General features: G+C 45.4%; 1 protein-coding gene across 2 annotated transcripts in view; it reads right to left on the bottom strand.

The window, feature by feature from the left end:
• Positions 1-23,734, bottom strand: part of SNX31 (sorting nexin 31) — a 58,577-nt gene that overhangs the window by 17,233 nt on the left and 17,610 nt on the right. Inside the window, exons 5-10 of one of the 2 annotated variants that reach the window (XM_044247097.1) lie at positions 19,669-19,779; positions 15,510-15,600; positions 14,467-14,554; positions 11,115-11,184; positions 5,246-5,338; positions 416-619 (exon numbers count right to left, since the gene is read on the bottom strand). In XM_044247097.1, the coding sequence (XP_044103032.1) occupies positions 416-619; positions 5,246-5,338; positions 11,115-11,184; positions 14,467-14,554; positions 15,510-15,600; positions 19,669-19,779 (657 nt within the window). The remainder of the gene's footprint in view (positions 1-415; positions 620-5,245; positions 5,339-11,114; positions 11,185-14,466; positions 14,555-15,509; positions 15,601-19,668; positions 19,780-23,734) is intronic. The other variant, XM_044247098.1, reaches the window with a different exon arrangement.

The following is a 23,734-nucleotide window of genomic DNA, read 5'->3' as shown; positions in this document are numbered from 1 at the left end:
GATGGCAATGTAGGTATGATTGAAGGGGATCCTTAAGAAGAGATCTACTGGTCAGCGTCTCGTTTGCAAGGGTAGAGATCTTGTCAGTCCTGAGTCTGTGTTAGGAATTCCACTAACAGCAGCCATTGTTTCTCTATGCTCTCGTACTATAGCCAGCCTTCAAGCAGTAGAGAAGCCTGTCATGGCAAAGTGGGAAGGTGGGTGTCTCTACTGCTATAGATGGGACACTTGAACCAGATGATAGACGGCTTTGACCATCAGGTGATGCTTCATGTGGCTTAGATGCTGGTCCACTCAATGTGGTGATGCAAATGGCAGAACCACGTCCCTACTGCCAACTTTGTCATCCAAAGACAAGAGGATTTTTAAACCAAAGTAGAGACTTTAAATCACTTTCAAGTGCCAAGATACTTACAAGGAAAGTGACCTGCCAGCGCTTCACTCTGTTCATCTGGAAAATGACTTCCTGGGTCTGGTTGTCAGGCAGGGTTATGCAGCAGCTGATCTCGTCCTTGCCAACAGAGAGGACGGCCCCACAGCCGGGCTGTGGGTAGTCACAGGTACACGGATCCAGCCGCCAGTACCCGTAGTGCCGGACCTCTCGGGACAGCTCCAAAAACTGCTCCGGCGGTGAAGGTGAGCCAAAAAAAGCAAAAGACTGCTTGAAAAAGGTGACCACCTTCTGTCAGAAGCTACTGCCATCCTAGTACAATGCACAAAATTGAGCCACAGTGAAAGCGCCTTTTTCTTCTGGATGTTACGAATGAAGACAATGCCCCTTGTGCTCCCTGACGATAAGGCTGGGGAAGTCCATGGTGTGTCCTGCCAAGGTCAACCATTTCTGCCTCATTCACCATTGTGTCTCTCCTCCTGCTACTGTGCTTGGTACATAGTGGGGACGAAAATATTTGGTGACTGAATGACAAACAGAGAAGAATGGGGGAATCAAATGAACGAGTAGAGAGGGTTCTACCTCAGCAAATTACGACAGCAAAATAAACGAAATGTATACATTTAAAATGCTGTTTGGGGGCACCTGTGGGGCTCAGTCTGTTAAGCGCCAACTGTTGGCTTCAGCTCAGGTCATGATCTCGGGGTCCTGGAATCAAACCCCACATCAGGCTCTCTGATTAGTGCCATGTGCCTCCTTCTGCTCCTTCCCACTGCTGGTGCGTGCTCTCTCTCTCTCTCAAATAAATAAATAAATTTAATAAATACATAAATAAAATGCTTTTAGGGAGCCTGGCTGACTCTGTCAGGAGAGCATACGACTCTTGATCTCAGGGTCTGGGTTCAATCCCCACAGGGGATGTCGAGCCTCCTATAAAAAAATGCCATTTTGGGGGTGCCTGGGTGGCTCAGTGGGTTAAAGCCTCTGCCTTTGGCTCGGGTCATGATCCCAGGGTCCTAGGATCGAGCCCCATATCGGGCTCTCTGCTCAGCAGGGAGCCTGCTTCCCTTCCTTTCTCTCTCTCTGCCTGCCTCCCTGACTACTTGTAATCTCTATCAAATAAATAAATAAATAAATAGATCTTTTTGAAAAAAGCCATTAAAAAAAAATAAGCTGAGGTCTATGTAGAAAGAAAGCAGTTAGTTTTTACAGTCAGCTTTATATGATGATGGTGTGAATTGTCAGAGGAAGAGATTTTGCAAATGGCAATAAAATCAGAGAGTGAGCCTGCTTTCTAAGTAGAGTTATAGACAGCCCAATAGTATTAAGGGAACACCTTTATGTAACTCTTAAGGGTTAGCTTTTCCCTCTGCCTTTTGTTTGTTTGTTTGTTTGTTTGTTTTTCAAAGAGAGAGAATGTGGGGAGGGGCAGAGATAAAGGGAGAGAAAGAATCTTAAGCAGGCTCCACACCCAGCACAGAGACAGATAAGGGCCTCAATCTCTCAACTGAAATCAAGGGTCAGATGCTTAACCAACTGAGCCACCCAGTTGCCCCCTTCCCTCTGCTTCTGCCTTGGCTTAAGAACAGAGGACAGTTGGAGTTCACACCTGCGGTCTAGACATCCTGCCCTGACAATAGGTATCTGGGACTTTTCACTTTTGTAAGAAAGCATTATTATTTAAAAAAAAAAAAAAAAAGCATTATTATTATTAACCATTGCTTTTTTTTTTTTTTTAAGATTTATTTTATTTATTTGACAGAGAGGGAGAGAGGCAACACAAGCAGGGGGAGTGGGAGAGAGAGAAGCAGGCTTTCCACTGAGCAGGGAGCCCGAGATGTGGGGCTTGATCCCAGAACTCTGGGATCATGACCTGAGCTAAGGCAGAGGCTTAACAACAGAGCCACCCAGGCGCCCTTTATCCACTGCTTTTTAATAAATTGGTATCAGTTTGCCAACCTCTATCTTATTCTTCCAGCTTTCCATCATGGTCCTGCCTGATGCTGTGTGGGATGGGCGTGAAGAAAAGGGAGTTCTCACACAATCAGAGAAGACTGAATGTGATCAGAGAGAACCCTCAGTGACAACCTGGCACTTTCCAGATCCTTTCTTGAAGGAAGGCGAGTTCTTTCAAGGACTATATGAAGCACTCTCTGATGAAGTGAAACGTGAACAGATACGAGCAGTGAGGGACAGTTGACTGTCACTACAAGGCGGGAGAGGTGTTCAGGCTCCTGTCCCTTCCAGCCACACATCATCGTCAAACCAGCTCACTGTGCTGTGGTCCTTGCCTTCAATTTAAGACATATGTCAAGTTGCCTGGCCCCCCTTTGGGTCAACGGAAAGGGCAGAAACGACAGGTCCTGAGTCACACCATGCATGCAGGGGTGGAGTAGGGGCAGAGTAATGTTGCCACAGCATACAGAGCAATTTTAAGCTCTTGCTACAATAGTTTCTTATTTATTATATGGTACAGATCTTTATCTCATTGCATGGTAACACTTTAAAAAAACCTTTTGTAATCAACTCTTGGCTGCGTGCTCTCAAGGAGATGAAACTGTTTAAAAATTAAGCTCCATTTCTGTGCTCGCTTCAGCAGCACATATACTAAAAATTAAGCTCCATTTCTCTAGAAAGTTAGTGATGAATCAGTAACTCGTTCAAAATACTTGTGGGCATTTGTCATTCAACAAGTGCGTGTAGTGATGTTACTGACCATATGCAAACTAAAAAAAATCTGCAAGGATTTGTTTTTTGTTTTTGTTTTTTTTTAAAGAAAATTAGTTTTTTAAAGAAGCTTAAACCCAAAAAAGATAGTTTAACATGCATAACAGCGAAGGACATGTTCATATATTTTCATTTAGATTGAGGGTTGGCAAACTTTTCTGTAAACAGCCACATAGTAAATATTTTCAGTTTCTGGGCATATGGTCTCTACTGCAACTACCTACCCACCTCAATCATCCTAGCACAAGAAGCTGTCTTAGAGAGTATGTAAATGATGGCCACATGCCAATAAAACTTCATGGGGTGCCTGGGTAGCTCAGTGGGTTAAGCCTCTGCCTTTGGCTCAGGTCCTGATCTCAGGGCCCTGGGATCAAGCCCCGCATTGGGCTCTCTGCTCAGCGGAGAGCCTGTTTCTCCCTCTCTCTGACTGCTTCTCTGCCTACTTGTGATCTCTCTCTCTCTCTCTCTCTGTCAAATTAATTAATTAATTAGTTAATTAATTAATTAAAAATAAAAAACTTTATTTGCAAAAATAGTGGTCCATGGGCTGTAGTTAGCCTATCTATGATATAGATCAACACATTCCTCCTTTAAGTTAATTTCACTCATTTTCTTTTTTAAAGATTTTATTTATTTGAGAGAAAGAGTGAGAGAGAGTTTGAGTGTGAGTGGTGGAGGGGCAAAGGGAAAGCAGACCTCCCACTGGCTCAGGGAGCCTGATGTGGGGCTCTATCCCAGGACCCTGGGATCATGATCTGAGCTGAAGGCAGACACTTAACCCACTGAGCCACCCAGACACCCCGAATTTCCCTCAATTTCTACTCCAGGTTTTCTTGCACATGGACATAAAGTAAACCGATAGTTGTTAACGTGCTGTTATCTACTAGCAGAAGAACTTCATAAACACTTAAATAATGCCAGTTTTTATGTCAGTATCCTGAGATCCTTCAAGGGAATATCAGTTAATTTGAATCATGGTTCAGTTCTTTTTTTTTTTTTTTTTCCATCTATTTCATGCATTCAAAGTACAGTTTTTTAAAGATAACTACTACAAATAGTATGGTAAAATAAAATTTGTTTTGTGTCAAAAATACAAATACAAATTTGGGGGGAGTATAGCACATGGTAAAAATAATATTCTTACTAAATTCATTAAATTAATAAGTTTAGGGAGCAGAAATGTACTTAGAATCTGTAATTGTATCCAAAGCAGCTGATGTAACCAATTATATCCAAATATTCTGTCCATCAAAATAAACACTATAATTGAAATTGAACTCCAAAATTTTCATAACAAGTTGAGGCAGAATACCAATGAAGGAAAATATTGAATCATGGCAGTAGATACTTTTTCCTTTTCTTATCCTGCCCATCGGTACAATTCTCAAAATATCTGAGCTTTTGAAGAATTACTTTCTATATCAATTTAGGTACAAATGAGTCCTCTAAATTTTGTTTGCATTTTGTTTAAAATCAGTGAGTGAACTAGCAAAGTCTAAAGGATAAAGAAGACAACATGATGAAACAGAGTCCACTTCTTCTGTTAACTTATGCCTTGTTCGTCAGGCTTCTATCATTGCTTGGGGACACAGGGGAGTACGAATTGGTACAATCTTTATGGAAGCTTTAAAACCATTCTTCTATAAATATATTCTAAGAAATAATAGAACACGTACTCCAAGACAGAGGATGCTGGCTGCAGTGTTCAGGGACCTTCAGCTAGGAACGGTTCCAGGTGTTGGGAACATACAGGGTATAAATTAGACACAGTCCTGGGCCTCATGGTGCTCGCTGCCAAAGTGATTTATAGCAGCAAATCTGGAAACCACCAGATTTCCAATAATAAGAAATTGGTTAGCTAAATGGTAACTATAAAACAGAATACTCATTTAAAAAAAATGCTGTGGGTCTATATTAACTGGGCAAAGGGTTCACCACAATCTATTGTCTGCATTTTTCAGAATCTTTAAATAATATAATCAGAAAAAATAATGATGATATTGTCATTTCTTAATCTTAAACCATTTTTTGTGGTTGATGGGTTTATAAATTTAAAAACAGCTCAATTCTAATATGTTTCTTTAACTCCCCTCCAAGGGATTTCTCTTGGTGCAATATCTGATTTACCTTGGTTTGGTTGTCTTCTTTCTGGAGAGCCTGTAATTTCTGCCTCTGTGCCTGTGTGGGTTTGGCCCATTCTTTTTCAATGTCCTGAACTGCCTTAAAACAACAGAAGTTGTAAGATTAGCAACCTTACTTACTTGCTTGCTCAAGATGAGCAGAAACGAATTAATCTGGCAAAAACACATTCATGTATGAAAGGCTATAGAAATAGACCCAAGTGGACATATACAAGGATTTAGCATGTTATAAAGGTTATTTATTAAATTAGTGGGTATAGGAAGAATTCGTTCAACGGTTTGGGGATAACTGGCCACACTTGGGAGAGAAAATAGAGTTAGTTCTTTTCTCATGCCACCCAATCAAATAAATCCAGATAAAGGTTTAGATATTTTTTAAAAAGTCAGGAAATAAAAGCCTGATCTTGAGGTAAGGAATAATATTTTTAAAATATAAAGGAATATGTAATTACATGAAAATATAAAACTTTTATACATAAAAGCCATCAAGAACAAAACTAAGAAATAAATGCCAAACCAGAGAAAACGACTGCATTATATGTGGGGATAAGTTGATATTATTTATGTAAAGCAATAGGAAAAATGTCAACAAGGGATTTGTATCAGCAATCAACAAAAAGGAATTCCAAATTACAAATCCATATATTTTGCCTCTGGACTTGGCAGAGACTAAAAATATATATAATATTCAGGGCTAGCAAGGGTTGAGGAAAACAGGAAGTTCCATATAGAACTGATGGGATTGAAACTGGTATGATTAGCCCGTGCTGCTTTTATTTACATGTTTTAAAAGAAGTTTTCCACTGGTCTTCAGTTAGCCTGTCAACCCCTCAGGGGAAAACCTTGAGTCCTTCACCTCAGTGTTTCTTGTCCAAGGTCTTACACACAGCAAACTCTCAACAATTCTTCACTACTTGTCAGACACTTATTTACACCCTAGTCTGAGTATAGGTTTATGTGTTCCATTCCTCAGTGTTACTGGTGATGCCTTATCTCCAAATGGAGAATGAAAAGCTGAATAAAGTTTTGATTTAGCTATTTAGATTGAGGAAAAGGAGATGGGTTTAGAGAGGAGAAAAAAAAATAATATTTGTTGAGAACCTGCTTTAGGTAGGTTTTCTTATTGACTTTATCCAAATTATTCTGTGGGATAGGAACACCCCCCCCCATCTTACAGATGGGTAAATTGAGGTCCAGAGAGTTTATGGCTTTTGAGACCATGGCAACCTGGCAAGAGTTGGGTTAAAATCCCAATATGGCCACTGCACTGAGTCCTCCTGTCCTGAGTCCTCCTGTCCATAATCAACCCTCTTGATTATGGGCTCCTGTCCTTGGCCAAGCCACTGAATTCTGAGCATGTGGACAGCTACCCACCCCAAGACCTTCTCCTGGTCACCAACTATTCTCAAGACTAAGCATAGACACCTTGTCAGAATGGAATTGATGTGGGTGTGAAGAATGGATCACCTTTTCCTCTCCCAAATTCTACTTGGTGGTAGAGTCCCATAAGGGGCTGTTATCACCGGGCAGAGGTATCAGAAAGAAAGCATGACTAAAGAAAGAAGTTAAACAGCAATCACAACAGTAAGGACTCATTGAAGATAGGTCATTCAGCATTAGGGGACCTGGGACTCTCAGACACAGAGATTTAAATGCCATACCTCAGCAGGACCAGACTGCTCTTGTTTCACTACCTTTGAAAAGATTTAACCCTGATTACGGGCTCCAGAGTCATCAAATACATGACATACAGGACCTCTCCTAACAATGAGAGAGTCAAATTTAGACAAATGGCTCTGCTCAGTTCTCTGGCCCCCCAAAGACTGGCTGCTGAAGACTTACATAGAAACTGATTTTTTATTTTTAAGACTTTATTTATTTATTTATTTGACAGAGAGAAACATCACAAATAAGCAGAGAGGCAGGCAGAGAGAGTAGGGGAAGCAGGCTCCCTGCTGAGCAGAGAGCCCCATGTGGGGCTGGATCCCAGGACCCTGAGACCATGACCTGAGTTGAAGGCAGGGGCTTAACCCACTGAGCCACCCTGGCACCCCGTAGATACTGATTTTTAAAATCAAGTGAAATCTCCTAAGCCACGGGTTTCACGCGCTTCCATCACACATATCCCATATCCCCCGCAGTGAGAAATGGAGAGAAAGGCATCAGCCACTCGGCTCCAGCTAGGGGAGGCATGGCACAGCAAGGCCAGGACTGTGTGGGTAGGCCTGGATCTGCATGAAGGGCACCAGGTTCTGGGGCTCTAGGGAAGGTAACGGTCAACCCAGGCTCCCTTCCCTGAACCACAGGCCCTGATACAGGGTTAAGCCTGCCTGGAGAAAGGGACCCCTTGTTCTAATTTGCACAAAATTATCATTCTGGCCAGTGGTGCTGAAAAGCAGACCCAGAATTGACGAAGCCTCAATATTTTTGAGAAAATCCAGAAATGTATAGCTGTATATACAAATCTTCCATTTTGTTCCTGTTCCTCAAATTTTAAAAAAGGAAAAAAAAAATGTGGGAGTCCACTTGGCTCCCAGGATGTCATGAGGCATAGCTGCTTTGGAAAATTCAAAAGCAATTATGATGGCACCATTATTTACCAGAAGAACTCCTAAGAACATTCTGCATCAATTTTTTTAAAAGGATGATTGCTTCTCACACATTCACACATCCTAAGCTCCCAGGACAGTCTCTGCCCTGGGCCTTTCAGAGTCTAGTTAGGCAAATATGTATGTGGGCAGAATTTTCAAGGTTGGGTGAGAAGGACCATAATGGGGATAAACGAAATACCACAGGAGCAGAGAGGAAGGGAGACATTTTCTTTCGAGAGGAGCTGAGAAGAGTTTCCCCAAAAGAGGCCACAATGATGGCTGTGACCCCCGGGGCCAAGTTCTTGGTACCTCTGTGTGGATTCAGCAAACGATGAGAATATGATGGTAATGGCACAGACGGTTATAACCATCGGCAACCATCTTTTGAAGACTTTGCCAGGCAAAGATCTACAATTTGGATAATAGTCGATTCAAGCTGAGAGAGAACTTAGAAACTGTTCCTTCAATCTCATCACTTAACAGGGGGACGTTGTTATGCGATGAGATTGGATCAGGATCAGAAGAATGAAGGTGGCGGGCCCTGGATCATACCGGAGAAACAGCCCACAGCACAGCTAGGGACAGAATGCATCCTCGAGACTGAATTCAGTGTGCTTTCCGTGAAGCCATTTTCCCCCAAAACTATAAGCAGAGGAAATACAGAGCATTTCTCTCTGGTTTATAACTCCTTGATGAAGACAGATAAAATTCCTCTAATGACGTTGGCAGCCTCTGCTGTTCCCCACAATGTATCCTGGAAACCAGGCCAGAAAGACTGTTTCCCACCAGAACAACAGTGGAACTGGGTGATGCTTTCTCCACCAAGGATGTGGTATCAAATAGACCAGACACAACTCATAATGCACAATAATAGCAAGGTTACAACAGCAGTGAGTCTCAGACGACATTTAAAATGGTAAATTATGTTCCAACGTACACCATGTGGGTTTAATTACATGGATCAAAGGATGATCAGAAATGAGCTCAAAACTATTCTAGCCATTAAACTACAGTAGTGAACATTAAATATTCAATAAGTGATATTTTGATTTGCCTCCTTAGAATTTAGAAGAGCTTTGTGAAGATGATTTATTAGATTGCCTTGGTCTCTTGCGAAGTGACCTGAGAGAGGACCCTGGGTGGCTCAGTCCATTAAGCGTCTCACTCTTGTTTTCGGCTCAGGTCATGAACCCAGGGTTCTGGATTGAGCCCTGCATCAGGATCCCTGCTCAATGGAGAGCCTGCTTCTCTCTCTCTTTCCTGCTCACTATCTCTGTCTTTCTCTCCCAAATAAATAAATAAAATCTTAAAAAAAAAAAAGGTCACATAAGAAGGTCACCCCTTATCAACACTCTGGCCTCTGGGCTCTGTGTGTCTGCTCAGTCCTACACCCAGGTGCTCCATCCTGTGATGGAAAAGCCAAGGTCAATGCATGAGGCTGGTGGTCTAGTGGGGGAAACAGAGATGTCAGTGATGCTTTACTTTGTCAGATTGTAGGCACCATGGATTCTGGTACCACGTTTTTGTGAGACACTAAGTAAAAACACTGCCGGTTAAATGGTGGCATGCCTTGTGACTTTGGGGCCCGGTACATGGACCCACCACGCTGACCTTTCCCAGCTTCTTTTTTCTGAGGCATTTGGTGATTCTCCTGCCTTGCTTCCCTGCTTGGCCTGTGCTAGGCAGTCCTTTCGCATACAGCTCAGTAAAACTCCCAGAAGTTTCCTCTCTCTGGGCACATAAAGCACCTAGTGGTTGCTTTACAAGATAATATGGAAGTGTGGTCACTTCTTCAAAGATGAGCTTCTGATTTATAAATATAAAAGGGAAATCTGCCACTCTGTCTTTGCCTTTTTGTAAACTGTTTATTTATCCATTGGTTCATTGATTCATGATTTATTTAGAATGAGAGTGAACAGGGGGCAGGGAGGCAGAGAGAGAGAATCTCCAGCAGACTCCCTGCTGAGTGTGGGGCCTGACATTGGGGTCCATCTCATGAGATGAAACCAAGGGTTGGACGCTTAACTGACTGAGCCCCCAGGCACCCTGTCTTTGCCTTTCTGTGCAAGTGGTAATTCTCATTCCATGGAGAAACATCGTGTCTGTAGTGACTGGGTGCTGGTGAGGCAGGGAAACAAAGGTGGGGCTGGGGAGGTAACTGGACACCTATCACAGAGGCAGCATCCACTGACCATCCCTCTGCTTAGCAGAACCTTTACCACCCGACTTGGGAAAGGAAAGGAGGCCAAATTCCAAATGTACTTTCTGGGGTGGGGGTTGGGGGTGGGACGTTTAGGGCATTGGGGTAGGCAGCACCAACTACATAATTTGAAAGGGCCTAATGCAAAATGAAAATGTGGGTTCTGTTGTCCCAAAATTAAGGATTTCAAGATGGTGACAGCAGAATCTGAAACAAGTGTGGGGCCCTTCTGAGCACGGGGCCTAGTGTTGCTTCACAGGCTACACATCTCTGAAGTGGGCCATGTGGGTAGGTACGATGCTTGTCACCTCAGGGAAAAAGAAGAGGATGTTAAAATGAGATTTGGAGACTACATGTAGCTTTAGATTATCAGGGACATCATTTCTAGGCTCAGGTTAATTGGCCCAGATGATGGGAGTGTTGGCTGGAAAACTCGGAGAGATTGTTAAAATGGAGGTAGAACTTTTCTTCTTTCTAAATTCTGCTTCTTAAAAAAATTTTTTAACTGTGGTAAAATATATATAAAATGTATCCTTTTAACCATTTTTAAAAAGGTTTATTTGTTTATTTTAGAGAGAGAGAAAGTGTGTGTGTGCGTGCATGCATGGGGGAGGGGCAGAGGGAGAAGCAGGCTCTCTGCTGAGCAGGAAGCCCTATGTGGAAAGCCTGACGTGGGGCTCAATGTGGGGCTCGATCCTGAGACTCCAGGAGCATGACCTGAGCCGAAGGCAGAGCTGAACTGACTGAGCCACCCGGGGGCTCCACTTCTTAACCATTTTAAGTGTACAATTCAGGGGCACTAAAAACATTCATAAGGTCGTGAAACCATCAACACTTTCTTACACCTACTTTTTTAGCAGCCCCAGCAAAAATTCTGTCCCCGTTAAACAATAACTCCCTGCCCCCTCGCTCCTAATAACTTCCATTGTACTTTCTGTCTCTGTGAATTTGTCTCTCCTAGCTTTGGAGGTAGAATTCTTAACTATTACCCATTTTTTCCTAATGGTTTCAATCCCAAATGGTGAAGACCATCTGGTGTTTTGCGAGTCCTCGGTCCCGCTCACCTGCATGTAGATCAGCTGGAGCGCGGCCGGGCAGTCCGTCAGCACCGAGTCCAGGGATGGGTCCATGTACCTGTGTGGTTCAAGAGCATTAAGGTCATTCAGATGCCATGGCCAGTGGGCACACCTGGGAGCCAGTGCTCTCTGCGGTGGTGGCCCCCTACACTTGAAACTGAGCCCCCCCTTACTAACACCCCTCTCCTCGCCTAGCTTTTAGTTTGTCCCTCCAGCTCTCTGTCCCCAACTTTCTTTACACTCTGCGCTCTTGCCTGGTGGACCCTGAGAGGAAAGATGCCAAACGCTAAAGCTGATGGAAAATGGCCCACAACCCGTTCGCACTCAGCCCCCACTGTGCAGGCCCTCTCCCCACCCCACAGTAGAGTGTCTTCATCAGCCCCGTACCCACATCTGTATTACTGCCCCACGCCCAGGCCACCCAAGCTGCTTCCTTTGTCAGGCGCCTGCCTCTGCCCTGCCCCTCTGGGTCAGGCGCTACATTCTAACCTGAGTGCTCTTTCCTGAGTAACCTTTGGACTCTCGGTCCCAGAGTTAGATCATTCATTCTGCTCCTCTCTATGGTGCCCGTCATGCGACACCTAGCTTTCATTTCCAGCTCCATCTATGACCCACCTCCCTCCCTCATACTCTACAATCCAACCATGTGTTCTCTCCTCTGCCTGGAAGACCACTGGCCTCCCCAGCCTCCAGCCCTGACTCGCCTGCCTCTTCCAGCATCCTCTGGTCCCCACTCCCCAAGGCTTCCACTCCATCCTTTAGCACCCTAAATTCCTTCTGACCACTGCTCGCCTCACATGGACCCTGACACCAGGGAGGTCAGGGCTGCATCTTATTTGGAGTTGCCCCTCTGGACCTTTGCAGAGTGACTTGCAAATGGCGGGGCTCCATGTCTGTCTAACGGATCCAGACTCACCAGGATAAACTGAAATCCTAGCTCCTGTATAAGCACAGGAGCTGCTAAGAATGGAGAGAAATGGTCAGGAAAGGACCCACAGCAGCTGGTCTAAACCAATCTGAAGGCAGACGTCAGCAGAATCACTGCACTTAGAAATGAATGGTTAACAAACCAATGGGATTGGCACGGACTAGGAAAGGACGAAAATGTGACTTAAAGATCACCTTCCTCCTGGGCGGTGGGGAGAGGCACGGGAAGCACTCCATTATATTCTATTTAGCTGACTTGCCACAGAGCATACGCACCCTCTTCTCTGTGGCAGAGAAGAACTGTTGCATCACAACTAGAGAGCCTCCAGACCCATTCCACACTGGGGCTCTGAGAGGCCAGGGCAGGCTCCCTCTGGTCTGCAAGGAACCGTATCATAATCAGAGAGATGCCAGCAGAGAATTCACAGAGAGCGAAAAATCCCCCAGAGGCTGGCAAGGCTTCAATTGTGATGCTTCACCTGCCAGGAATCCCATAGTTTATGGCAGCCAAGCCAGCCTCCTTGCTCCCACTCAGTTAGACTTTTCCTAGAAAGAGAACAAAGCTCCTTCACGATCATCCTCCAGGCTCTCCCCCTCAGATGACGTGACCCTCAGCTCTAACAACTGGAGTGAGACCTCCCTTCTTCCCAGTTCCCATAGGCAAAGGCAATCTGCCTGGATCCAAGAGGCTGACACGTGAGTGACATCTTCTCTTGCACTGATGATCTAGAATATACCTGTTTAATGAAGACATAGGCAAAGCTCAATTTCCAATGAAGGCTTCAAGATGAGGGACAGAATCCTCACGTCTTTGATGTCAAGGTCTCTGGAGAGCCCATGAGCGAAGCAGTCTAAGCCCCAGGGATTTCTGTTATTACTGTTATTACTATTATCATTATTATCCTCAATATAACAGCAACAAATAAGACCAAAATTTATTGAGCATGTGAAATGATTTTATTTAACCCTAATACTAAGTGTATGGAGTAGACTCTTATTATCATTCCCATTTTACAGATAAAGAAACTGAGGCTTAATGAGCTTGAGTAACTTGGCTAATGTTATTCAACTCAACCCCAAGAGAGTTGGGATTTAGATTCACATACTCTGACCCCAGGAACAGTCATTCTCAGCCTCACTTTTCATACTAAACAGCTTCCAGAAACACTCAGATGGAACTGCTTAAGGTTTTTCCTTTTCCCTTTCTCAGGGTTCCATGCCACAGATTTTGACAGTTTCTTAGAACACTTTGAATAGCAGTATATGAACTTTTAGCCTTGCCCAGAACATCCTTCCAAAATTCAAAACCACAGACTGGAACTCTGAGCGAGGCATCACGAGGTCAAGATCCCTACTGTTTCTAGATTACAAAATGCCTTTCTTTAAAACTTCTATGATCAGATGACAAAATAGCTGGGCTGGGAGACAGTGAGCCAAAGAAGCCATCCAGTACAGCCATGGTAATAAACATTGCAGTCTACACATTATGGGATATACGGGGGGATGCTTCTTATTTATTCATTTATTTTTAAAGATTTATTTATTTGAGAGAGAGCACATGAACGAGAATAGGGGGAGGAGCAGAGGGAAAGAATCCCAAGCAGACTCCCCACTGAGCATGGAGCCCAACACGGGGCTTATTCTCACAGCCCCGACACCCATGACCTGAGCTGAAATCAAGAGTCAGATGTTCAGCCTATTCAGTACCCAGGCGTCCTGGAGTACTTCTTGTTATTTTCTGTTTGTTCGCTCTCCCTAGGGCTTCCTGTTTCTGGGGGAAAGGGTAGTATTTTCTCAAAGATGTTCAATCAGTCTGGGGTATGGCTGGCCCTGGCTTATATGCATTTATTGTTGGAATCCTCTAGGAACGTAAGCGGAATAATACTTTAGAGTTCAAATTCATAACAAGTTGGCTGAGTCCATCCTTTGCCCTCAGGGAATACCATGGGTCAACAGATGAATCTGCTAAGAATGGATAGAAATGGTCAGGAAAGGACCCACAGGACCTGCTTAGAATCATCAACCAATTCCTTCAATTAATCCAGCTGATAATCCATTCCAAAGCAAGCCCACGATCTGCAGTCCCTCGGCATTCCTGCTTCCATTCCCATCCCAACAGCACTGGCTTTTCAAGCCTTGCATTCCTGGCCACCATCTCCAGGACAAGAACCCTCAAGTACTTAGGGGAGACCAGTGAAAGCCATCCTCAACATCTTACGGTTTAGGACAAATATTCTGGTTCACTCTCCGCTCACTCTTCTTTATTGTTCTCTCAACTATTGACTCTCAACTGTCCCCACGTTCCTGGTCCCTCTCTAGCTGTTAGGTTGGGAGCTGACAGGGTGAGACCAACAAATTCTCAACAGGAATCCTAAACATCCTCAAAATACCTCCGGTCACCATAAATGCTTACCACTTCCTCAGTCCGACCCTGCAGTTTTCCGCTTCAGCGCTTCGAAGACTCACATAAGGGAGCTCGAAGTCCACCAATTTTTTCATGACTAGAGAAAGGGGAAAGAGAGTCCTACTGGTTGAAACAGCACATATAGTTTACATACCGAAGCTTTTGAAATGAGAAAATCAAGCATTACGTTGGATAGAATATAATCACAACCATAATATTCCCTTGCATTTGTACACAATTTTTAAGTTTCTGAAATTCCCTTAAAAAATAAGTAGCATTTGATCCTCATAAAATATCAACACCTTTAGTAGGGGGTGTTTTACCCTGGGATACTGAAGAAGAACCTGAGGTTCAGAGAGGTCTGGTGCCTTCGCCAGCCCAAGGCAGATCTCAGCGGCCAAGTCGCAACCCAAAACCCTTAATTCCAACTCAAAACCACCTCTCTGTAGCTTCTTGGGAACTTATGGAAACTGCCTTCAGATAATCAATACTATTTCACAAGTAAATCACTTGTCCTATCTTAGACATACACTGTAAAGAAATACGAAAGCCATGTGAATCATACCATCATCTTTCACTAACTCATTACACAAGTTTTAAGAATCTGACAACTTATTGATAGCATCCACGTTTTACAGCCAACATTCCCGAACAAGGAGAAGTGATGGTGTGATGAGATGTCCTGACACCTGGAGTCTAGCTGTCCATTTTGAGGTTATAGGGTGGCTGGTGGTCAGCAGCCAGCGTGCGAGGGTCATGGTGACACGGGCCCTGGGCCTGGGACCAGGGCAGGCACGTGATGCAGTGCAGTTGCTGGAAGGACCTGACATCTTGCTACTGTCTGTGCACCCCACGCCACCTCTGCTCAGCCCCAGCTCACCCTGAACACAGACACAACTTTCCATCCCCCACTTTTGCTCCAGGGGTTGGGACAGTAGTAGGGCCCATGCACGGCCCTCACTGGGCTGTATCTCCTGCATCCTGTGGGCTGGGCACCCACCCACACCAACCCTCCCCGGCTCCTGGCTGCCCTGCATTCCTTCTCTCCTTACCAGACTGTTTACCCTCTTTGCAAAACCGAATGAGAAAGAGGCCGAAGTAGCCCAAGAGCTCCTGACTCAGTCCAATTCTGTGTGACACCACCTGTAACCAAAGACAAGAAAAGTTAGGAACGTCCGCCATGCTTACGGTGATGGGCAGAATTTGAAAACTGCCTATAAATGTCGATAAAAAGGGGCTTTGATGGGTTGCTGACATTAAAAGGAATCTTTTCTGAATCTGAAAGTGATCATACTAGTTTTAGAAAATTAAGAAATTAAACAAATTAGAGTGAAGAAAATAAAAATCAGCTCCAGCACAATGGATACGAGCCAACCTCTGTCAAGGCTGGTTGTCCCATCTCGGACACAGATGTGTCTCCCAGAGACTTTGGTCTTCACAGTCCACAGGAGGGCAGCAGCCATTCTCCATGTCCGTCTGTCCTTCTGCGGTCAGCCGCTGGGGCCCCACACCAGCTGACCTTCCTATGGGCTGGTTTTTCTGACACAGGGAAAAGGGACATGCTCTGTCACTTGGCCGTCCAAGCTCCGGGCCGTCTTTGACTCCCTGGGCCTGCTTCTGTCTGATATCTCCAGTGATGGTCAAGTCTAATTTGTCTGGCATTCGCTCAGTGAACCTCAGATCCCAGGCACAGGCTGCTTTCATTTCATGTTCCTCCCTGGCTTTTCTGTCAAACGGCTTTCCTTCTAATGGTTTCATTTTTGCCAGTGGCTCATGAGGCTGGAAGCTCCCTGTGTCTTACACTGACTCACATTCCCTCAGCGGGAATGTCCATGTTACCACAGACTCTCCCCTTCTTCACCCACCCAGACCCTCCCTCTTGAAGACTGGGCCCCCGAGTGATTTCTTTGCTTGCACCCCCTAAAAGCACTAGACCACCTCTGACACCCTCAAGTGTTCACCTTTACTGCCATATGTGTGAGCTGATGCTTTAAGCATGGCTCCAAGGGGACAGCTGTACAAATATGAGGCTCAAAGGGGTCCTTTTCCTGTCAGGGATCTGTAAGTTACCTCAGGAGATGGTCTTATTAGGTGGGTGAAGTGAGGGGGTGTTCTCGGCAGAGCTTTGAAAATAAAGGGGAGCCTGGGAACTTTTCACACGTTCACTCAAGGCTTGTCCCCATTCGCCTTCTATTTACCTCACCCATCCCCATGGGGGGGGGACACACACGGGGGGGGGGGGGGGAGACGGGGGGGGGGGGACACACACGGGGGGGGGGGATGGGGGACCCTCTCCTCTGACTCACTCGGTGAAAACAGAAAGTGTCAGGACAGATAAAGGAGTGGGGGTGGGGAGAGAATGGAGAAGCCTTTTGTAATTTATAAAGACAAACCCACATACCTTCTTTTGAGAGGAGTAAACAACAACAAAAAGATAGCCTGTATTTTCTTCTTAGCAAATGTTAAGGACACTTCTAAACACAACCATCACCAGTAAAACCAAATTAGCCCAAGTGCGTTAAAAGCCAAAAGGAGATTTTAGCTTGTTGCTGGTTCTTTAAGGAGCCCAGCAGGATGGTGGTGAGGTGCAGAGTGGGGCCCATATGCTTGAGGAGATATAAACAATGGTTTTCAGTTACCAAATTGAACTTACATTTCTATGCAAGCTGGAGAGGTTCCCAGCTGCTGGAGAATTCACCTGTCTGCCTGGCCAAGGGCTCATTTTACTTTTAATAGAAACTCCGTGGCTTGGAGGGCGGAACCTCCAGGTGAACTTCCCTGATGTTAACCTTTTTTTTTTTTTTTTTTTTTTTAAAGATTTTATTTATTTATTTTGAGAGAGAGACAGTGAGAGAGAACATGAGAGGCGAGAAGGTCAGAGGGAGAAGCAGACTCCCCATGGAGCTGGGAGCCCGATGCGGGACTCGATCCCGGGACTCCAGGACCGTGACCTGAGCCGAAGGCAGTTGCTCAACCAACTGAGCCACCCAGGCGCCCCCCTGATGTTAATCTTGTCAGTGTCAGGGGTGTGAATTTCTCAAGAGTCAGTGAGATTGGAAGAGGGAAAGTATATTTTTCTGAGACAACAAATGCACCTCCTTAAATCTATCCTATTAGTTACAAGAGGAACGGGGCAAAATAGATGGGATTGCGGAACCCTAGGCTTACTACCCTACTCAGTAGTGACTCAACACTCCCTCCAATAATTGTTATTATCAATAATAATACCCATACTGAGAAATAACCATAACCACCACTGTTGATGGAGCATGGGCTATTTCTATAATTACTTGGACATGGTCTTGAAAGGTTAAGCCACTTACCCAGACCCACACAGTTATGACGTGGCAGTGCCATCATTTGAATCCAGCTCTTGCCCTGACCCCAGGGAAGTAGAGACCCCAAACTCCCACCAGCAGCCAACTTCAGCGGCACATACGTCTCATCAGCCCAGTGAGCCCAGGATGTGACAAACATGTCAATAATGAAGCTGTCAGGCACGGCAGGGGCTCTCCAGTTTTCCATGCCCCCCCCCACCCTGTTCCAGAATTATCTCACATCCCTCATTGGCACCCCTGCGTTACAGGCCTGGCCCTGGAGGCATCTGGGTCTGTGGCCTCTGCCCTGTTACTCTCCTTCTCTTTCACAGATGTGTCAGTCTCCCGCTCTGCAGGTCCTCTGGGGGACAATTTAGGGAAGAGTGTTTCTGTATTTGAGAGGTTTTTTTGTTTTACCTTTTTTTTTTTTTTTTTAATAAATCCCCTCAGGCATGAAGTGTCCAGGGCCTCTGATGTTTTTTAGAAAGGTCATACTGTTGGTCAGTATAGAAGACTGGAGAGACTGCAAGCCAGGACTACTTTTGGGGGCTGCTAGAGAAATCTAGTTGAGAAATAAAGGCTCAAAATGAGGATATGAGGATGGAGAGGAGAAAATGGAGATGGGAATTGTTAGGAGAGAGACCTGGGACACGAGGTCAGTAGGATTTGGGGGGGCGGGGCTTGGTTAAGGAGGGGGACCCTGGGGTAACTTCTTCATGGAGGGCCTCGGCGATGAGGTGGCTGCTGATCCTATTTCAACAGGACAACGGTACCGGAGCCAAGAAAACGTAGTGTGCAGTGACTATCATAAAAAGGAAGGTCCAAAACGATCACTTTTGGGCAGAGCCAAGACCCTAGAGAAAGGATATTTCCTAGTCTGGGGACAAAACTGCTCTCTGGAGACCAAGAAGGCATGGGCCAGCTTCAATCCCTAGGCTAAAAAGAGAAGCCATGATGCCAGGAGAGGCCGTCCACCCACGCCACGGTCTCAGGTAAAAGTGGGCCTGAGAGCTGGGAACCCAACAGGGAGGAATTGTTTCCTGCCCAGAAGGTATCAGGTACCAACTCCCTAGCGCAAGAATATTCTGTCCTTGGAAGACCCTAGAAACTTCCTGACCTCCACCTTGTTATAACTTTATATTTCCCTCATATACTTCTCTGGAAGATTAGAACTAAAACCCTCCAAAGGAAAAGGACCTGGGAACAGTGTGTGGATGTGAGAAGCCAGTGTCTTCTTGGCACCCAGGGGAGGGAGGAGAAGCCCCAGGGACAGAGCTGGTAATGGCTGCTATTGAAAGATGGGGAGGGTAGTCTCTGGGTCTTGTCCTCTCTGTGAAGAGTCAGACTCTTCACAGAACCAACTAGAATTCAGGTCTGGACCCACTGGACCCAGAGTTAGACCTGTTAGGTTGTTGGTTTCAGGGGTTTTCCCTGTGGGGGGAGGAAGGACAACTCTAAGCCTTTCAGCATTCCTCTGTCACTCTCTAACAGGACCTGTCACCAGCCTACCTGGGTACTGCCTGTTTCAGCCTCATCTGGATTCCACTCCCTTTCCTGCTCCCAACTATGAGGCATCCCATAATAAAGCAATTGGCACATTTCCAGGGTACAACCTTGGCTGAGTCCCAGGTGACTGATAGCAGCCTTGGGGAGGGTCTAAAAGATGTCTGGGAAGTTGATGTCCACAAGGAGAGTAAAACCAAAGAAGCTCTGGAGGACTGGCTGTAGCTCAGATTCCTTGGTCCATCTCCCAGAAAATCGCAGCATCTCAACAGATACGTCATCCAGAATAAAAAAGATAGGCAGGAAGCTTCTGGAAGGTAACTTTATCCTAGTCCCTGCCTTTAAACAGAATGATTCCTAAATTTGGTTCTGGAGTTTCGACAAAGTTTACCTCCAGGACTCTTTCAGCAGTATCTGATGTTAGAATTTCGACTGGAATATTCCTTCCATCTGGCAGAAATATATCCAGAGAGGCTGTCTTGGTAGTGATGCTAAATGTGTCCTGCAAGCAAAAGAAAAGTACAGTGAGCCCTCACAGTGCCCTTCAATGGGGCACACAGAGCAGGAACAGTCAGTGACTTCCTCTACCTGGGCCCTCAGGGCGTACGCCATCCAAAGACACACAGAGCTGACTGCACAGATTTGGTGGATGGAGTCCTGAGGGGCAGGGTGGGGTGAGGCAGCGTGTGGAGAGGCTGAGACAAAGCAATGACATGCAGCTTGAATAATTTTCAAATAAACAATAAAGCATCCATTTTAAGGGGAAAAAGAAAAGCTATCCATGTGACCCCGAGGCATCTCAGATTTTAATTCTCACTTTGACTATTTCCCGGCCTCCCTGAAAGTCCATCATCAGCAATAATTTATGCTTTTGCTATAGCAAAAGGCTGAAGTGTGCAAACCATGAGGCCTGAATGAGGAAACCTGTCACTATCTGGGGAGCGAGCGTCCGGTCCTGCTTTGCTCGTACTTACCCATTCTGCAAGGGGCTGCGTGTGCACTAGAGGCGACTGCAAACTTGGGGGCCTGTGAAGTTCTTGGGTGAAATGCTCTAAAATGTCAAGGACATGCTAGAGACCCCAAGAAGACCTTCAGAGTTTAGGAAAGTGTGAAGCTGTAACTGGTGCTCACTTACCACAGAGAGGGGACCCCCAGGAGGAGGCATGGGCCGTGCTGCCCAGCTGAGCCTCCAGGGCAGCTATGTCTGGGGGAAAGCTGTTTTTAGCCCCTGCCAAGTGGGATACTGTCAGTCCACAGGGCTGCCTCATCTCTGGGAGGCTGATTCAGGTCACAGCCTTTCTGATCCCAGGATCTACGAGAGGATTAAACCCTAATGCACCAATGCATCCACTGTAGGCAATGAGTTCGCTTCTCTCCTCGGCATCTAGAATAACAGTGGTTATGTATCATCCTGGGGAGAACTGAGAGAAACCACTGTCTGTGTTCTAAGCTTACTGTAAAAGCTAGAATATCACTAATACAGGGGCGACTAGACAATGTGCACCCAGCCCAGGTTACTGCCTTTCTGGTATCAGGCTGGGGGAGAGAAGAACCAAATGACCAGTCCTACAAGAGTTCGGAGATCACAGAGTTGCACTCAGATGAGCTGACCAACTGGGACCTTTCCCTTCAACAGGCAACGCCTCTCCTTTCCTCACCCCGACCACATTCACAGATACGACAGATCAGGTTTTGTAGGGAACTGGGGGACTGCAACAACTCAACTGTATTACCCAGGTACCTCAAAAGGCCGATACATTAATGACAGGCTTCCTTTTCCCAATTTTATTATCAAAGGGCAAGCTTTGACTTTAAATTTTAACTACCCTCTCATGTACTAACAATTACTAAATTTCTACGGGCTCCCTCCAAATAACTGTTGCAAATAGTCTCTTTCTAAGTACATCTTTGCCTAGATGTTGGCTCTTCAAGTGTTGGGGCCTATAATCACAGAGATCTCTTACCTCAGGGGAAAAACACTCAAAATGAATGAAAAGAATGCCATTGCTTTTTGGTAAGATTCTGAAAGAAATCCTAGCATTAACTTATATTATCTTATAAATTGGCAACTGCCAACTCAAACCAAATTGCAGACTGGTAAGATAGCTACATTACATGAACAGCTAAAATGATATGATTAAATTCTTCTGCAAAAGCGAGAAAGCAGGTTGGATTGGCAGAGTGGGTCAGATTATAAAGAGCCCTGAAATCAGACACTTGAGGATTTTATTAAAAACGCAAAAGAAAGCAGAAGGCTGCAAACAGAGTTATGGAAAGACCTGCTTGGTTGTGTGGTGAAAATGAGTGGGAAGAGAGGGGCGGGGGGAACTCAGAGGTTAGCTGCAGTCATCCCCTTGGAGATTCCAAGGGACTGGGCTGGACCATGTGAGGAAATGGGTTCCAAGCCCAGCTCCTGCACTCACCACATGGGACCTTGTGCCAACCTGGAGAGGTTACTTGCCCTCTGTATTCCTCATTCCTTCAGCTCTAAAATAAGGATGGTAATAGTGCCCACCTCATAGGGCTGTGGTCAAGATTCAAGGAAGCAAGGTGTGGAACTGGGAACAGTACTCACAGCAAATGCCCAGCTGTGTTATATAGTAGCATTATTGCTAGTGGAAGGAAAGAGGAGGAAGTCATGTCCCTTTCATTAGAATGAGCACCAACAGGTAAGAAATAAAGGATTCAAGAAAAGAGTCAGGAAGATATTTTTAACATTCCTATCCAGTCAAGTACTGAGTTGTGCATATTTCACATCTTACACTCTTAGCTCTTGAATCCATCCACTTTTCCTGTCCACCACCAGCACCTTAGACCCAACTGACATCTCCTCCCCCAGACTTCTGCAATGGCCTCCTGGCTTCCAGTCTTTTAACTAGTTTATTTTTTTTTATTTTTGTGAGAGAGAAAGAGAGAGTGAGCACATGAGCGACAAGGGTGGGGGCTGCAGAGAGAGAAGGAGAAGCAGGTTCCCCACTGCTCAACACAGGGCTTGACCCCAGGACCCCAGGATCAGGACTCAAGCCAAAGGCAGACTCTCAACTTCCTGAGCCACCCAGGTGCCGCCTGGTTTCTATTCTCCTCCACTACAAAGCACTCTCCACATACCAGTCACAGAAATATTTTTAAAACACAAATGTAAAAATGTTCTCCTCTTGCTTAAACCCCTCCAATGTCCTTACTTTGCTCCTGAAAGGCAGCTATGCTCACCACTATACAATCTACACTGGCCTTAATAATGCTCACAGGATGCTACAAGGAAAAACAGTTTTTCTCTACTCATCCCACTTCTGACACTACCTACCCGGAGTTAGCGCAGACCCCACAGGTTAAGCCCTCAGTCCCACAAGACAGCCCTTCCCCAATTTCAGATCCCAGTCACAAGTCCAGGCCTCCCACACTTCTGACCAACTGGCTAGAAATCAGGGGTTCCCACGACACCTTCCTCAAGATTAGTAATTTTCAAGAAATGCTCACAGAACTCAGGAAAGTTCTTTTTACCTACTATCAACCACTTATTATGAAGGACACAACCCGGAAACAGCCAAATGGAAAAGATGCATTAGGCCACGAGACGTGGAAAGGGACACACAGCTTCCACACCCTCTCTGGGCACACCACCCTGCCAGCGTCTTGGCATGTTCACCAACTCCAAAGCTCTTTGAACCCCACGGTTTGGGGACTCTTATGGAGGTCTTATCACACAGGCATGTGATAAACATTCTCAAGAGGAGTAAAGAAATAGTCACTTCTCAGATCCCCCAAGCAAAGCCAGAATGAACTAGACTTCCCAGTCAATAGGTTGCCCCTAACTTTCCAGGCACACAAAAGCTACTCCAAACACCTTCTCAGTCTTCTTTTTCTCAAACATGTTGTTCACATCAGACCATAGAATACTACAATTTAAGAATCAAGAACATTAAAAAAGTCTTTAGTCTAAAGACTTTGATTTCACCTTTTCAAAAATCCCTTTATCTCCAAGACAATCACAGGGGAAAAACATAGAGCGTGGTAAATGAAGGGAGTCTAGAGACACAAAACAAAAGGGATTTACTGCCAGTAAATCGCTCTGGCCCTACAAGGTGGTCGGGGAAGGGATTCCTGGAAGTTGGAGTAGACTCACCCCCATTGCTAAGTGGCTACTGCTTCCCTTTTACTAATATCAGTTCTGAGGCTTCCAGAAGGCCAGACACTATGTGTTTTGTTGTTTTGTCCCTAACAGGAAGAAAAAAGCTAGAGTATAATCTGATCTCCCTGCCCACCCCAGAAGTCTCCAATACCAGCTTAGTTGTCACTTCCTTTAGAAGGTCCCCCAGACACACACTCATCCTATGGCAGTGTCTCCTGGCCCTTTTCTCACGAATCACAGCAGGTGCTCCTGCATCCACAGTGCGCGGTCCCGCCTCAACAGCTTGTGCTCCGGCATCACGGTGCGCGGTCCCGTCTCAGTGCGTGCT

The sequence above is a fragment of the Neovison vison genome, chromosome 4, assembly GCF_020171115.1.
Source record: "Neovison vison isolate M4711 chromosome 4, ASM_NN_V1, whole genome shotgun sequence".
Taxonomy (NCBI): domain Eukaryota; kingdom Metazoa; phylum Chordata; class Mammalia; order Carnivora; family Mustelidae; genus Neogale; species Neogale vison.
The sequence above is the reverse complement of the archived record's forward strand: the minus strand, read 5'-3'. Positions and strand labels throughout refer to the sequence as shown.